At 47.5% G+C, this 12,654-nt stretch overlaps 2 protein-coding genes across 3 annotated transcripts in view; both read left to right on the top strand.

The window, feature by feature from the left end:
* Window positions 1-7,303, top strand: part of LOC115837326 (run domain Beclin-1-interacting and cysteine-rich domain-containing protein-like) — a 36,121-nt gene extending 28,818 nt beyond the window's left edge. Inside the window, exons 3-8 of one of the 2 annotated variants that reach the window (XM_030823047.1) lie at window positions 1,448-1,531; window positions 1,921-2,080; window positions 2,968-3,074; window positions 4,614-4,770; window positions 5,331-5,864; window positions 6,801-7,303. In XM_030823047.1, coding sequence (XP_030678907.1) covers window positions 1,448-1,531; window positions 1,921-2,080; window positions 2,968-3,074; window positions 4,614-4,770; window positions 5,331-5,864; window positions 6,801-6,829 — 1,071 coding nt within the window. In that variant the 3' untranslated portion in view covers window positions 6,830-7,303. Of the gene's footprint in view, window positions 1-1,447; window positions 1,532-1,920; window positions 2,081-2,967; window positions 3,075-4,613; window positions 4,771-5,330; window positions 5,912-6,800 lie in introns of those variants that run through there. The other variant, XM_030823046.1, reaches the window with a different exon arrangement.
* A 2,422-nt stretch (window positions 7,304-9,725) lies between these two features.
* On the top strand, window positions 9,726-12,288 carry LOC115837299 (run domain Beclin-1-interacting and cysteine-rich domain-containing protein-like). The gene is made up of 3 exons (XM_030822813.1): window positions 9,726-9,758; window positions 10,794-10,943; window positions 11,968-12,288. Exons 1-3 carry the CDS (start codon window positions 9,726-9,728, stop codon window positions 12,286-12,288), a joined length of 504 nt encoding a protein of 167 aa, XP_030678673.1.
* The last annotated feature ends 366 nt before the right edge of the window (window positions 12,289-12,654 follow it).

The following is a 12,654-nucleotide window of genomic DNA, read 5'->3' as shown; positions in this document are numbered from 1 at the left end:
AGGCTATTTATTTTGTTCCATTGATTGGTCTTTGTCTCTTTTTTTGTTTGTTTTTTAAGACAGGATCTCTCTCTGTCATCCAGGCTGGAGTGTAGTAGCACGATCTCGGCTCACTGCAACCTCTGCCTCCTGGGCTCTGGTGGATCCTCCCACCTCAGCCTCCCAAGTAGCTGGGACTGCAGACAAGTGCCACCACACCTGGCCAAGTTTTTGGATTTTTAGTAGAGATGAGGTTTCGCTATGTTGCCCAGGCTGGTCTCAAACTCTGGGCTCAAGTGATCCGCCCGCCTCGGCCTCCCAAAGTGCTGAGATTACAGGCGTGAACCATCGTGCCTGGCCTTGTCTGTCTCTTGATACTTGTGCTAGGTCTATATATTTTTAATTATTTAGATTTTAGTTTTAATCCCTACCCAGTAGTTTCAGAAAAGGTTATCGAAAAACAACAATTGGGTTGTTATGGTACAGACATTTTGCATGTTGAGGCCTGTCCCAGTGCGAGACCATTTCATCTGGTCTGGGCATTTCTTTGCCTCCACAGCTGTTTCCTGACCTGGTGGCGTGGAAAAGTAGATGTTTCCGTATTTGATTTTGCTTTTGCAGTAGGGGCTAAAGACATCCAGCTCTGGCTTTTAACAAATAGCTCTTTACCAGTTTTACGAATTATTTTGTAGAAAACAGAACGGTAGAGAGAAAGAGTAGAAAACATTATTTTCAGCCGGGTATGGTGGCTCATGCCTGTAATCCCAACACAAATGACCCAAGGCGGGCAGATCACTTGAGGCTCAGAGTTTGAGACCAGCCTGGCCAACATGGTAAAACCTCGTCTCTACTAAAAATACAAAGATTAGCCAGGCGTGGTGTCGTGTGCCTGTAGTTCTAGCTGTTCCAGAGGCTGAGGCATGAGAATCGCTGCAACCTGGGAGGTGGAGGTTGCAGTGAGCTGAGATCACGCCACTGCACTCCAGCCTGGGTGACAGAGTGACTCTGTCTCAAAAAAAAAAAAAGAAAAGAAAACATTATTTTTACTGTAAACCTTGTATATCATATGCATATATTACCTGTTCAAAAGAATGATTAAAATCATCTTTAACAATTATTCTTTAAAAGGGTAAACATGTCAAGTGTAGTATTCCTATTTTTTTTTTTTTTTTTTTCTGAGTTAGGGTCTCACTCTGTTGCCCGGGCAGGAGTGCAGTGGCACAATCATGGCTCACTGCAGCTTTGACCTCCCAGGCTCAAGTGATTCTCCCACCTCAGCCTCCTGAGTAGCTGGGACTAAGGCATGTCCCACCACTCGGGGTAAGCTTTAAATTGTTTGTAGAGATGGGCCAGTCTACCTGGACTCAAGCAGTCCTGCGGTCCTTTTCCTGTCTCTGAATGCCAACCCTAGAACTAGATCTGGTCCAGAATGGTCGTGACTTGCTCATTGTGTGTGTTCCCTTCGCAGGCGTGCCGCCGCCAGACTGATTACTGGCAGTTCGTGAAAGACATCCGGTGGCTCAGTCCCCATGCAGCCCTTCACGTGGAGAAGGTAAGAATGAGAGCAGAGCGGCTGTGCTGGCAGAGCTGTGGCTCTTCACTGTTTGAAGCTCTGTCAGAAGAATCTTCTAGGCTCCGAGGAGGGAATATGTCAAGTTGCCTATCAGCTGAGGAAAGGAAATTAATTATCCCTGTAGGGACCGACTTTATTTGCTTAAAAAAAAAAAACATGCAAACCCATTGGTCCAGGCCACTTTTTCTCCTCTGGGGAAGGGAAAAAAGTTTTGTTATTTTCAAAAATGCCTGCATACATGGGACCCAGGGTGAAGCCTTTCAAAGCATTTGCCTTACCTGTCTCAATTTAGTTCTCAGGTCATTAGGCCTCAATCTTGCCGTATCTACCAGGACGTGTATTTTGACTCATACCCCTTTGCTTCCCAGTTCATCAGCTTGCACGAGAACGGCCAGAGCAGTGCTGATGGTGTGAGTGAACCTGCTGTTGCCGAGCTGTGGCTGCAGCACAGCCTGCAGTGCCACTGCCTCTCAGCCCAGCTCCGGCCCCTGCTCGGGGATAGACAGTATATCAGAAAATTCTACACAGGTAGGTGGAGGCCACTTAGGGTTGTTGTCTGTGCTTGCTCGTTGTCACCCACCTCACTATCCTGTCCCTCTACTACCAGGGCCTCCTATTTTTCTTTTTTTTTTTTTTTTGAGATGGACTTTCGCTCTTGTCACCCAGGCTGGAGTGCAATGGCATGATCTCGGCTCACTGCAACCTCCACCTCCTGGGTTCAAGCGATTCTCCTGCCTCAGCCTCCCCAGTAGCTGGGATTACCGGCATGCGCCACCACGTCCAGCTAATTTTGTATTTTTAGTAGAGATGGGGTTTCTTCATGTTGGTCAGGCAGGTCTCGAACTCCCAACCTCAGGTGATCTGCCCGCTTCGGCCTCCCAAAGTGCTGGGATTACAGATGTGACCACTGTGCCCGCAGGGCCTCCTGTTTTTCACGTGATGCCATAGGGATTCTACTCAGAAACATATATCCAGACTTACCTCTCACCTCCCAAGTAAGACACAATCCAACTTTATGTTAAGGTCGTCCCCTACGGCCACACACACAAGCCGTAAGAATAGCCACCATTTACCAGGAGTTTCCTGCGTGCCCGTCACTGCTGTCCAGTATCTTCACAGCAGCCCTGAGAGTTGGGCATTGGTGCTACTGTTTCCAATCCACAGGGCTCCAGGTGGTTAGGCGACTTGGCCAAAGTCACTCAGAGCCAGGATTCAAATCTGGATTTTTCTGACGTTGAAGCCTCTTGTCCCGGCCACTTTGCTGCACCTCGCGTTCTTCAGCCTCTCCTCTACTTTGTTTCTGATCTCCCTTCACCCTCCTCCTCATTCATCCTTACCCTCCCTGTCTCCTTCCTCAAGCTTCTCTCAAGGCTCCCTGTTGGGCTCTATCACTGTGGCAGCTTTTCTCTCCCCAGATGCTGCCTTCCTGCTAAGTGACGCTCACGTCACGGCCATGCTGCAGTGCCTGGAAGCAGTGGAACAGAACAACCCCCGTCTCCTGGCTCAGATCGACGCGTCCATGGTAAAGGGACAAGGAATTATCCACATCTGTGCTGGGTCCCTGGAGCTCAGCAGGATGTAACCCTCTACAGCAAACTGTTTTTTCACTTAGCCATTTTTGTGAGCTGAAAGGCTTGCATTTTTTTTTTTTTTTTTTTTTTGAGACAGAGTCTCGCTCTGTTGCCCAGGCTGGAGTGCAGTGGCACAATCTCAGCTCACTGCAACCTCTATCTCCTGGGTTCAGGCGATTCTTGTGCCTCAGCCTCCCAAGTAGCTGGGATTACAGGCGCCCACCACCACACCCAGCTATTTTTTTGTATTTTTAGCAGAGACAGAGTTTCACCATGTTGGCCAGGATGGTCTCGATCTCCTGACCTCGTGATCCTCCCGCCTCGGCCTCCCAAAGTGCTGGGATTACAGGCGTGGCCACCGCGCCCGGCCAAACCTGTGGTATCTTTTGACAAAGGATACCAAGCCTTGACAAAGATCTGGGGAAAAGAGGGATGGTTCTGAATTGGTTAGGGTTTAGTGTCAGACCTGGCATAGCTTAAGTTACACTGGGTCAGTTTTTTCATGTTTTTTTCTTTGATGTAAAGAAAATTTTATAGTACAAAGAAAATTTGTTGCCTAAAATTAATCACTAATACTCCAGTCAGTGCCTTAGCTAGAATGGAATCAGAGTCCCCACTTCTTAGAGAAGCAGATCCCCTATCTCTCCAGATTCTTTTAATTAATTAATTAATCATATTATTATTATTATTATTAGAGACAGAGTCTTTACTTTGTTGCCCAGGCTGGAGTGCAGTGTCATGATCTCGGCTCACTGCAGCCTCCGCCTCCCGGGTTCAAGTGTTTCTCCTGTCTCAGCCTCCCGAGTAGCTGGGATTACAGGTGCACGCCACCACGCCTGGCTAATTTTGTATTTTTAGTAGAGACGGGGTTTCACCATGTTGGCCAGGTTGGTCTCGATCTTCTGACCTCAAGTGATCCACCCGCCTTGGCCTCCCGAAGTGCTGGGATTACAGGCGTGAGGCACTGCACCCGGCCTGATTCGTTTAATTTGATTGTTGGTTACTATCCATTCAATACTTTCTACGTGCCAGCACGGGTGCTATGTATAGTAAATGTATCATCTTACTGAATCTTCATAACCCTGTGAAGTGGGCGTTGATCTCATTTTATAAAGGAGGCTGCGAGGCACAGAGTAGATACGTGGTCCAAAATTTGGATCAAATAGCTGATAAGTGTCAGGGCCTGGATTTGAACCCTAGTCTGTCTGACTTCTGATTCCACGTACATAAGCACTTTGTTGTGCTGCCTCTGTAATAAAGTACTCCTGGTTTAACACCTGGAAGGATTCCAGTGCAGAAGCTGTGGTTTCACAGTGGTAAATTACATACTATAGTAGAAGGTAGCCTTGCTGTATCTACAGGCTCTGGCTAAAGTCCAGGCCTACTGCAAAGGTAGCTTCTACGGCATTTCGGCAGCACTGCGTTGCCCCCACTCTGAGGCCCTTTGTCCTTAACTCTGACACATTTTTTTGGTTTTGTTTGCCTTTTAGTTTGCCAGAAAGCACGAGAGCCCACTCCTGGTGACAAAGAGCCAGAGCCTTACAGCCCTGCCCAGTTCCACATACACCCCTCCAACCAGCTATGCTCAGCATTCCTACTTTGGGTCCTTCTCTAGCCTCCATCAATCCGTGCCCAACAATGGCTCAGGTATGGGGACAGGAAAAAGTGGTCATTACATTTATCCCCAGCCCTGGAAAGTAAGAAGACTTTGTGGTTGCTCACAGGCTTGGAAAATTGAGCCTTGGGTTGTACAGTTTTTCTTAATAAAGGACATCTTTATAAGTTATATAGTGACTAGCTTGAAATAATTCAGTAGAATCATGAAGTAACAGAAGAGAGAGATGTTTGTAGATTCCCCTGGGTTTCTAATCCACATTGCCAAGAAGGCATTTCAATACTAGCTAACATTGAATGATTGCCAACCGTGTACTAGGCTCTGTGGTATTCAGTGTGTATGTGTTATCCCATTTGAGCCTTCAAACAGTCCTCTTACTGCTCATTTTTCAGATGAGGAATGCATACTAATAAGCAATAAAGCACTGTCTCAGGAGCCCATACTCTTGACTGAGCTGCTTCTAAATAATTTATACTTTATTTGACTTGCCGTTTCTGAGGTGACATCGTATGTCCTGGTCACCCAGTCCTTCATACATACTGCAGGATTCCACCTCACCCTTGCTCCCCTTACATTTCCTTTTATATTCTAGAGAGAAGATCTACTTCCTTTTCACTCTCTGGCCCTCCCCGGAAACCTCAAGAAAGCAGAGGGCACATCTCACCAGCAGAGGATCAAACCATCCAAGCCCCCCCAGTTTCAGCCTCTGCACTAGCCAGGGATTCCCCTTTGACCCCAAATGAAATGAGCTCCAGTACTCTGACCAGCCCCATAGAGGCATCCTGGGTCAGCAGCCAGAATGATTCCCCCGGTGATGCCAGTGAAGGGCCTGAGTACCTGGCCATTGGCAACTTGGACCCCCGAGGCCGGACTGCCAGCTGTCAGAGTCACAGCAGCAATGCCGAGAGCAGCAGTTCCAATTTGTTCTCCTCCAGCAGCTCCCAGAAGCCAGATTCTGCTGCCTCTTCCTTAGGGGACCAGGAGGGAGGTGGGGAGAGCCGGCTGTCCAGTGTCCTCCGCAGGTCCAGCTTCTCAGAGGGGCAGACACTCACCGTCACCAGTGGGGCAAAGAAAAGCCATATTCGCTCCCATTCGGATACCAGCATCGCCTCCAGAGGAGCTCCAGGTAACGAGGATCCCCAGCTGCTAGTTAGCAAGACTACCCTGAATTGAGAGTGAGAGAGGGCTTGTTATGGGGACTTTTCAGATGCCAGAAAGAGATGTTCTGTTCTGACGATATGACATCTTGCTTTGTAATGAAAGAAGTTTATAACGAAATACCAAGACTCAAAATCTCTAAGTCTATTTATGTTTGTTTCTTTATACATTGCTAATATTAAATGTTTTCCTGGATTCTTTACTAGTTTGGTAACATCAGAGGATAGCGTGACTCATCGCAGTGTGAGTTTTCAAAGTATCTCTTGGATTGAGGAAAGTATTACTGAGCTTTAAAAATAATGCCATTAAGTTCTGTCATTTCCTGTGACGTCTTAGAAGTTTGGCTAGGGTGTAATAATACCAGTGTGAGAGAGGCAGAGAGATACTGGGGTTTCTAATTAAAACGAAGGCTATAGTGAGTATAGGGTGATGCGATCCAGCAACTGAGTAGGTGGGGCTGACGGCCACATCACTGATTCAGGCTGAGAGGCAGTCAGATAAGGAGGCCCTGGTGGCTGGGACCTCCCTCACCAAACACCACCTGATAGCAGGGGCAGCCTACTCGTGGGGAAGGTGGGGCTCCTTGCTTTTGCCATCTCCCTGCCATCATCCTTCCTGGCTTGTGGTATCTGGCAGGCTTTGGTTGGGTTTTGTTTGTAGTAGGATCTGCTAAGAGGAAGTATAGCATGGAGCTTTGTGCTCAAAGCCATTCTGGGTCAGGAAAGCCCCAGAATAAAATATAAAAATAAATGTGAAACATTCAAGGACCTAAAAAAAAAAGGGGCGTTTTCTTTAGCAACTGGAGATAGCATTGCTTTCTCTTTGTAATTTCTGGAAAGGTGAGAGCTAAGGCCCTCGTCTGAAACCTTCAGAATTACAAACTTTTTCTTTGTTTTCCCTCAAGAATGTGATTTAACTTGTTGGAAATCTTGAGGAGAAGAATCTCCAAATCAAAGCCTGTCTTCCCATGAGCTTTCTTAGATGTGAAGATGAGTGGGCTGGACCCTCACTTCACATCTCCTGCTGCAGGCCTGATGTCTGCCATAGTCCAAGCCATTGGCCTTTGAGCATGTAACACTTTCCCGCCCCATTCTTGAATCCATATGGATTCCAGTGGAATCCTGCACTGGAAAAAGGGAGCCAGCGAAAATGTGTGCAGAGGATCTGAGGAAACATGGGTCACGCGCAGCTTCTTCTTGGACAAGCCATCCGTCCTTCACAACTGGGGTTTCCTCTTGGGAGTTCCATCCCCACTTCTGCTGGGTAAAATTTAGGACACTTTTTTTCTCTCTCTGTATTCTCATTGCTCTATCTGGACTCTCCTCTGCACCTGTCTGTCTACCTGCAGGAGGCCCCAGGAATATCACCATTATAGTTGAAGATCCCATTGCAGGTTTGGGAATCGGTCCTCCACCTCCTCTTTGTTCTCTCTGTGACCACCTTTCTTAGTTCAGAACCTCCTTCAGTCTGGTGTCAAATCAAGTCTGGCTAGCCTGGTCTTGTGATGCTTGGAACTGTCTATAAATGGTACCAGTATTTCATGTGATGTGTTTCTCTACACAGTTCCAAATGCCTCGTTCAGTCTCTCAACAGCTTCTGGGAGGCAGAGTCAAGACTTATCAATTCAGTTTTGCCCAAAGGTGAAACTGAGGCCTGCTATTTGTCTGAGGCATCATGATGAATCAGTGGCAGACTTCTTTTTCTTTTTTAAAATTTTTTCTTTTTTTTTTTTTTTTTTTTTTTTGTAGAGACGGTTTCACTGCGTTGCCCAGGTTGGTCTTGAACTCCTGGCTTCAAGTGATCCTCCTGTCTTGGCCTCCCGAGTGCTGGGATTACAGGCGTGATCCACCACACCCAGCCCAGAATTTTCTTACAACTGAATATTTCCTATGGATTACTTTATTTTCCTTGAATTAACACCAGAATGTATTTTATCCCCTTTCTGTGGTCTTAGATATACTTGCATGTTTGGCTTTTTTTTTTTTCCCTCTCCTGCAGTTCCATTTCCTTTTTCTTTCACCTGTTTTCATTTCCCTATAAATCCCTGCACCCCATTCCAGCTATTGCTTAGGATTTTTCTAGTGGTTTCAGTCTGTTTCCTTGTTGTCATGGTGGTGTTCAAACTGAGATTTGTGTTCCATCCTGGGTACCATGATTCATGGAGAGGAACACTGGAATGTGTCTGCAAGGCAGAGTAGTGAGAGACGGCTGAAAGCCGTGGCTTCCTGGAAGTGGGTGAGGCCATTGGGTATGTTAGCTTGGAAAACAGATGGTTTAAAGAGGAATAAAGTCTGTAGGACCATCATTTAGAATAGCGTTCTTCTTAAGGAGATAAGAAATTGTAAGAAGGCAGACAACAAGTGAGTGTAAGGGAATTCTGAGAATTAGTTAAGTGGTGGCATTAGGAGGTAGTGAACTCAGTAAGTAAAGGCTGAATGCCACATGTTGTAAAGAGGTTAAAGGTCGTGGTGGAGTTTGTGTTGTGTGCTGTTTGGAATCTTGAAGGTCCCTTCTAAGTCATGTCATGGTTTTTTACCAAGGCATCATGGTGACTACTAGTTTGTCCTCAGTTCAGTAGGAAGAAACAGAGCCCACGGCCAGGCTACCAGAAGTCTTTGAGGCCCAAGAAGAACACAAAATTGTCTTTGCACAGAGTAGCATTTTTTGTGAGAGGAGCAAGTTGGTACCATCTGTCGGGGAAATGGGTTAGATGCAGCTCAGTCATTCACTCTCCCACAGCATCCTGCTCGTTTTCAAGCACTCACCTGCTTTTCCACCTGTTTTTCCTTCCGTGGTCTGGAAATGTTGTGTTTGCTTGTGAAGAATATCAGTTTCTCATTCCTGCAAACCCTGCCTGCTACTGTTCTCCTTCCCAGCTCTCGCTCTTCCTGTCCCAGGCATTGTCTGTCTCGCCAGCCTTCCCTCCCTCCCTTCTTCAGTAAGGACGGGCCGAGCCCGTAATGAGCCCTTTGCTTACAGGGCCCTCTCCCTGGGCCTCTCCAGCACTGCATTGATGCTTCTTTTTAGGATGCTGCTGCATTTCATTTCCTTAGTGAATGTAAATCTTCTGATGTTACTTTAAAACCTGTCAAGATGTCAGAAAAGTTTCAATGCACTTGTCTTTGTTTTACCATCTAAAGACTTTTCTAAATTGGTTTGTCAAGAGGATAGAAATCAGCTGATATTCCTGTCATGTTTGGTTAAAAGACGTAAGGAAAGAGAAGCAAATTCCATGAATCCATTTTGATTTGATTCTTTCCTTTATGTTGCCCCATTCTGGATCACGTTTCTTCTTTTCCACTTAGAATGTACTGACCTGCCATCTCCTTCCCTCCCTGTGTTTCTGTACCCTTGGGCTGTTCCGTTGGTGTGCCACCTCTCTCCTGCTTGGGAGGGCTTTGGGAAGGGTGCAGTTAAATGTTGAAACTCCAAAGTTGGGAATGCATCTGTTGCTCATTTCGTATGTGTTTTTCTCGCTGGTGGTCATCGTCGTTAGAATCCTGCAATGATAAGCGAAGTTGAGAGGCCCCTTGCCCTACTCTGGTCAAAGCAGTGAGTCAGCACACCCAGCTCTCTGTACATGGAATATGTGATACTAGGAAGGCCAGGCTAAAATTGTATCTTGTCTCTGCTCACCTCTTGTGCCTGCTAAGCTCTGAGTTTGGGGGTTCATCTCAGCTCTCCGGAGGGTACACACTGTTACAGTGTCAGTCGCTCTTTTGTCATTTTTAACCCCTGTGCCAGAAATCACAATGCTCTGCCATTTCTCTTGCTCCTCTTGGAGTGCGGGTCCCACCCCTCTCTTACGTGCTGGGTGTTGGCACCGGGCATGTCGGCTGGTCCAGATGGAGTGGCTCTCGGAGTGCGGGTCCCACCCTCTCTTGCGTGCTGGGTGTTGGCACCGGGCACGTCGGCTGGTCCAGATGGAATGGCTCTCTGACGTGCGGGTCCCACCCTCTCTCACACGCTGGGTGTTGGCACCGGGCACATCGCTGGTCCAGATGGAATGGCTCTCTGAGTGCGGGTCTCACCCTCTCTTACGTGCTGGGTGTTGGCACCGGGCACGGTCGGCTGGTCCAGATGGAATGGCTCTCGGAGTGCGGTCCCACCCTCTCTCACACGCTGGGTGTTGGCACCGGGCACATCGGCTGGTCCCGATGGAGTGGCTCTCGGAGTGCGGGTCCCACCCTCTCTTGTGTGCTGGGTGTTTGGCACCGGGCATGTCGGCTGGTCCAGATGGAGTGGCTCTCGGAGTGGATGGGATGGACCTTGAAAAGAGGCCTTGGAGTATCTGGGCTTAGTAGCCAGCAGACAGACTACGTGGAAATCATGCAGAGGAGGAAGCCGTTTGTGTCCTTTTCTGCCTCCCAGCCCAGAGTTCTACATTTTTATTTTGTTTTTCTTTATTTTATGGTACGAGGAGAGCATGTTCTCTTTAATTTTAGATGGCAGAAGATTCTGTCTGTTTATTCCACCGTTTTCCAACCAAGAGGCTTAGTGCTCTGGGATTCTAAGAGTCCAAGAAATTCTTTTTTTTTTTTTGAGACAGAGTTTTGCTCTTGGTTGCCCAGGCTGGAGTGCAGTGGCGCGATCTTGGCTCACTGCAACCTCCGCCTCCCAGGTTCAGATGATTCTCCTGCCTCAGCCTCCTGAGTAGCTGATTATAGGCATGTGCCACCATGCCCGGCTGATTTTGTATTTTTAGTAGAGATGGGGTTTCACCATGTTGGCCAGGCTGGTCTCAAACTCCTGACCTTGTGATCCGCCCACCTTGGCCTCCCAAAGTGCAAGAAATTCTTTTAGAAGGTAGACATCTTCTTCCAACCTCCAATTCCCAGTTACCTGGGAAGACTTGGGAGCATCTTTAATGATAAAAGCTTAAGACTTCCTGAAGAAGCTTGGCTGTTTCATCCACATTCCATTTCCCACAGAAGGTGGTCGGTACCTGTGCTCAGGGGAAGGCACGTTCCGAAGACCGTCAGAAGGGCAGTCCCTCATCAGCTACCTCTCTGAGCAAGACTTCGGCAGCTGTGCCGACCTGGAAAAGGTGGGAATCGGGGGCTCCTGAAGAGCTCGTGAGTTGGGAGATTGGGTCTGAAGGTCTGTGGTGCCATTTGTTCTGATGAGGTTTTGGGGATCTAGCAGTGACATGGGGGTGGATTGCAGTAAAGATGAGTTCACAGTAAAGGGAAACTCAGCAAGTTCTGTTTCTGAGGAACTCTGCAGGGAGCACGTGCCCCTCACTGAGTCCCAAATATTAGCGATTTATCTTAGAAGGCCAACCTGGGCAGAGAAGCATCGAGTTTGTGTGTGTGTTTTTGTTTTTTGAGACAAGAGTCTTGCTCTGTCACCTAAGCTGGAGTGCAGTGTCACGGTCATGGCTCACTACAGCCTCAAATTCCTGGGCTCGAGCAATCCTCCCGCCTCAGCCTCCCGAGTAGCTGGGACTACAAACACGCGCACCACACCTGGCTATTTTTTAATTTTTTTTGTAGAGATGGGGGGGTCTCCCTGTGTTGCCCAAGCTGGTCCTGAACTCCTGGGCTTGGCCTCCCAGAGTGCTGGATTCACAGGTGTGAGCCGCTGCGTCTGGCAGCATTGTTTTTGCTGCATGATTGCGGTTCCCTTGACTCTGGCACCTTAGGTAAATACTGTTTCCAGAATCAAATTCTATCTTTTGTTCTAAGGCTCAGATAAGCAATAAATGACATCTGTGTAGCATTTTATAGACTACAAAGCACTTTTATCTTGAGACATAGCATTTACCTTAATATTTTGTGTACAGGTGTATGATTTTGGGAAAGAACCTGATTGAAATCCTGGGCCTCTTCTCTATCATATTTTTATGTAGAAATGAGACAGGAAGGGACAGGCTTGGCAAAGTAAGAGAGTGAAGAAAACCTAGAATAGGTTTTCCAGCCATCGGCTTTCCTCGTAGTAGAAATGTCCATTCTCCAGGGTGTTCTTGGCGGCAACAGTTCCTATCTTGGAAACTCCCCTTTCCACATTATAATGAGTATGTCATTCAATACTTCTAACCCTTTGCCTGTTTGGTGCCCTCCTTCCCCCAGGAGAATGCCCACTTCAGCATCTCAGAGTCCTTAATTGCTGCCATCGAGCTAATGAAGTGCAACATGATGAGCCAGTGCCTAGAGGAGGAGGGCGTGGAAGAGGAAGACAGTGACAGAGAGATCCAGGAGCTGAAGCAGAAGATCCGCCTTCGGCGCCAGCAAATCCGCACCAAGAACCTGCTCCCCATGTACCAGGAGGCTGAGCACGGAAGTCAGTGGAGCCTGTGGACACTTCTGTTCCCACATTTTCCCAGCTTCAGGCATAAGGCCTGGTGCCCAAACCAGTGGTTCCTTTGCTGTCAGAAAGATATTTCTATGTAGTCCTACTTTTTTTCTACCATATAGGAATACTCATCCTAGAGTCTCTCCGTTTCCCACATCAGAAATACCTGCCTTCCAGGCCAGGCAGAGTGGCTCACGCCTGGAATCCCAGCACTTTGGGAGGCTGAGGCGGGTGGATCACTTGAGGCCAGGAGTTCGAGACCTGCCTGGCCAACATGGTGAAACCCCAGCTCTAAATATATATATGTATATGTATAAATAAAGGAATAGCTCCCTTCCAAAATAGCTTTCTGATATGAGGAGACCTAAGAAACTCCCCAGATTTGCTTCCCAGATAGTAGTACCTTCTATTTACTTGAAACTTTCTAAAGGGAAAGTTTCCATTTCTCTCTGTTGAGGTCATAT

The sequence above is a fragment of the Nomascus leucogenys genome, chromosome 11 (genome assembly GCF_006542625.1).
Source record: "Nomascus leucogenys isolate Asia chromosome 11, Asia_NLE_v1, whole genome shotgun sequence".
Taxonomy (NCBI): Eukaryota; Metazoa; Chordata; class Mammalia; order Primates; family Hylobatidae; genus Nomascus; species Nomascus leucogenys.
Note: the sequence above shows the minus strand (reverse complement) of the source record. Positions and strands in the feature narration are given on the sequence as shown.